We start from the raw sequence: 1546 nt of genomic DNA, 5'->3' as shown, positions 1-1546 counted from the left end.
CTGCTGCTGCTGCTGCTGCTGCTGCTGCTGCTGCTGCTGCTGCTGCTGCTGCTGCTGCTGCTGTACCTCGCTGCTCCAGGCCTCAGCAAGGGCCCCACTGGGGGGCCCCCAGCACCCCCGCGTCAGCAGCTGCATGAGTTTATGTTCTCCTTCACCGGGTACATCTGCCCCGCTAAGTATAACTGCGCGCATGCAGCCCCAAACTCTGCTGTTTTTTTGTTTGTATGAAATATATCTTTTTAGTGCTGCTTCGGCAACAAACATAAAACGAGTGCCTGGGCCAATACTATTTATATCAAATCTATCATCTGCTGCTGCTGCTGCTGCTGCTTCTGCTGCTGCTGCTGCTGGTGGTGGTGGTGCTGGTGGTGGTGCTGGTGCTGGTGGTGGTCGTGGGGTGGGGGGGGGTTGGGGTCGAGAGGCTGTTGCAGTGTGTGTTGCAGCAGCAGCAGCAGCAGCTGCTGCTGCTGCTGCATCTGCACGGAGTAGATCTTGCTGCTGCTGTAGTTGGTGCTGCAGCAGCAGCTGCTGCTGCTGCTGCTGCCTGAAACGTCTGCTGCGCTGCTGCGAGAGCTTTGCTACTGGGGGGACCCCATCCAGGGTTATACAAAGAAGAGAACGAGGCCGCACCAGCCGCACCAACAAATCTAAGTAAGAAAACACACGCTGCAGCAGCAGCGGGATGTGCTGCTGCTGCAGCGGCTGCAGGGGCTGCAGCACATGCTGCTGCTGCTGCTGATGCTGCTGCTGCTGCTGCTGTTGTTGTTGTTGTTGTTGCTGTAGGAGTTGTTGTTGTTCTTGTGGCTGCTGCTGCTGCTGCTGCTGTTGCTGCTGCTGCTGCTGCTGCTGCTGCAGCAAAGTGAGGGCGGGGAGAGAAGAAGGAAGGTGGCCGTGAATACAGAGATGCATCAGAGCATTGAAATCTATCAGCAAGGCATCGATAGGCACTTGCTGCTGCTGCTGCTGCTGCTGCTGCTGCTGCTGCTGCTGCTGTTGGTTGTCTCGGTTGCGCTGCAACAAACTGAAGGAGTCTGCTGCTGCTGCTGCTGCTGCTGCTGCTGCTGCATCTTCCCCTCGATACTGCTGCAGCAGCAATTCATCCTCTTTAAGGAGCTGCTGCAGCATACGTTCCCTTGCAAGATCCTTAGCCGTGCTGCTCTTGCTGCTGCTGCTGCTGCTGCTGCTGCTGCTGCTGCTGCTGCTGCTGCTGCTGCTGGGTCTTGCTGCTCTGCGCCATACATATCTTTGTAGGGGCTGCACGCAGGTAGGGAATTGGTTGCATAGCCACCGATAGAAGTGAGGAATACCTTTTGCTGCTGTGCTGCTGCTGCTGCTGCTGCTGTTGCTGCTGCTGCGCCAGAGATCAGTCGTATACACTGGGCGGGGGCGAAGCCACCGGCACACTACTCCGCTGCTGCTGCTGCTGCTGCTGCTGCTGCTGCTGCTGCTCCCCAGGTAATCAGCAGCAGCAGCAGCAGCAGCAAGGCGTGGAGCGTGAAAGCCAAGGGGCCCCCAATGAGTGCAGAGAGGTTTCAGGCGAAGCAGG

The 1546-nt window shown here is 58.0% G+C and overlaps 1 protein-coding gene across 1 annotated transcript in view; it reads right to left on the bottom strand.

Annotated features, from left to right (window-relative positions):
• EMH_0065300 (XRN 5'-3' exonuclease N-terminus domain-containing protein, putative) overlaps nucleotides 1-1546 on the bottom strand; it is a gene marked incomplete at both ends in the record, with an annotated part of 5028 nt that overhangs the window by 3324 nt on the left and 158 nt on the right. The window contains 1 exon segment of the mRNA XM_013498366.1: nucleotides 4-1546. Within this exon segment, the coding sequence (XP_013353820.1) occupies nucleotides 4-1546 (1543 nt within the window).

The sequence above is a fragment of the Eimeria mitis genome, genomic scaffold (assembly GCF_000499745.2).
Source record: "Eimeria mitis Houghton genomic scaffold, Emh_scaff3372, whole genome shotgun sequence".
NCBI classification, from domain to species: Eukaryota; Apicomplexa; class Conoidasida; order Eucoccidiorida; family Eimeriidae; genus Eimeria; species Eimeria mitis.
Note: the sequence above shows the minus strand (reverse complement) of the source record. Positions and strands in the feature narration are given on the sequence as shown.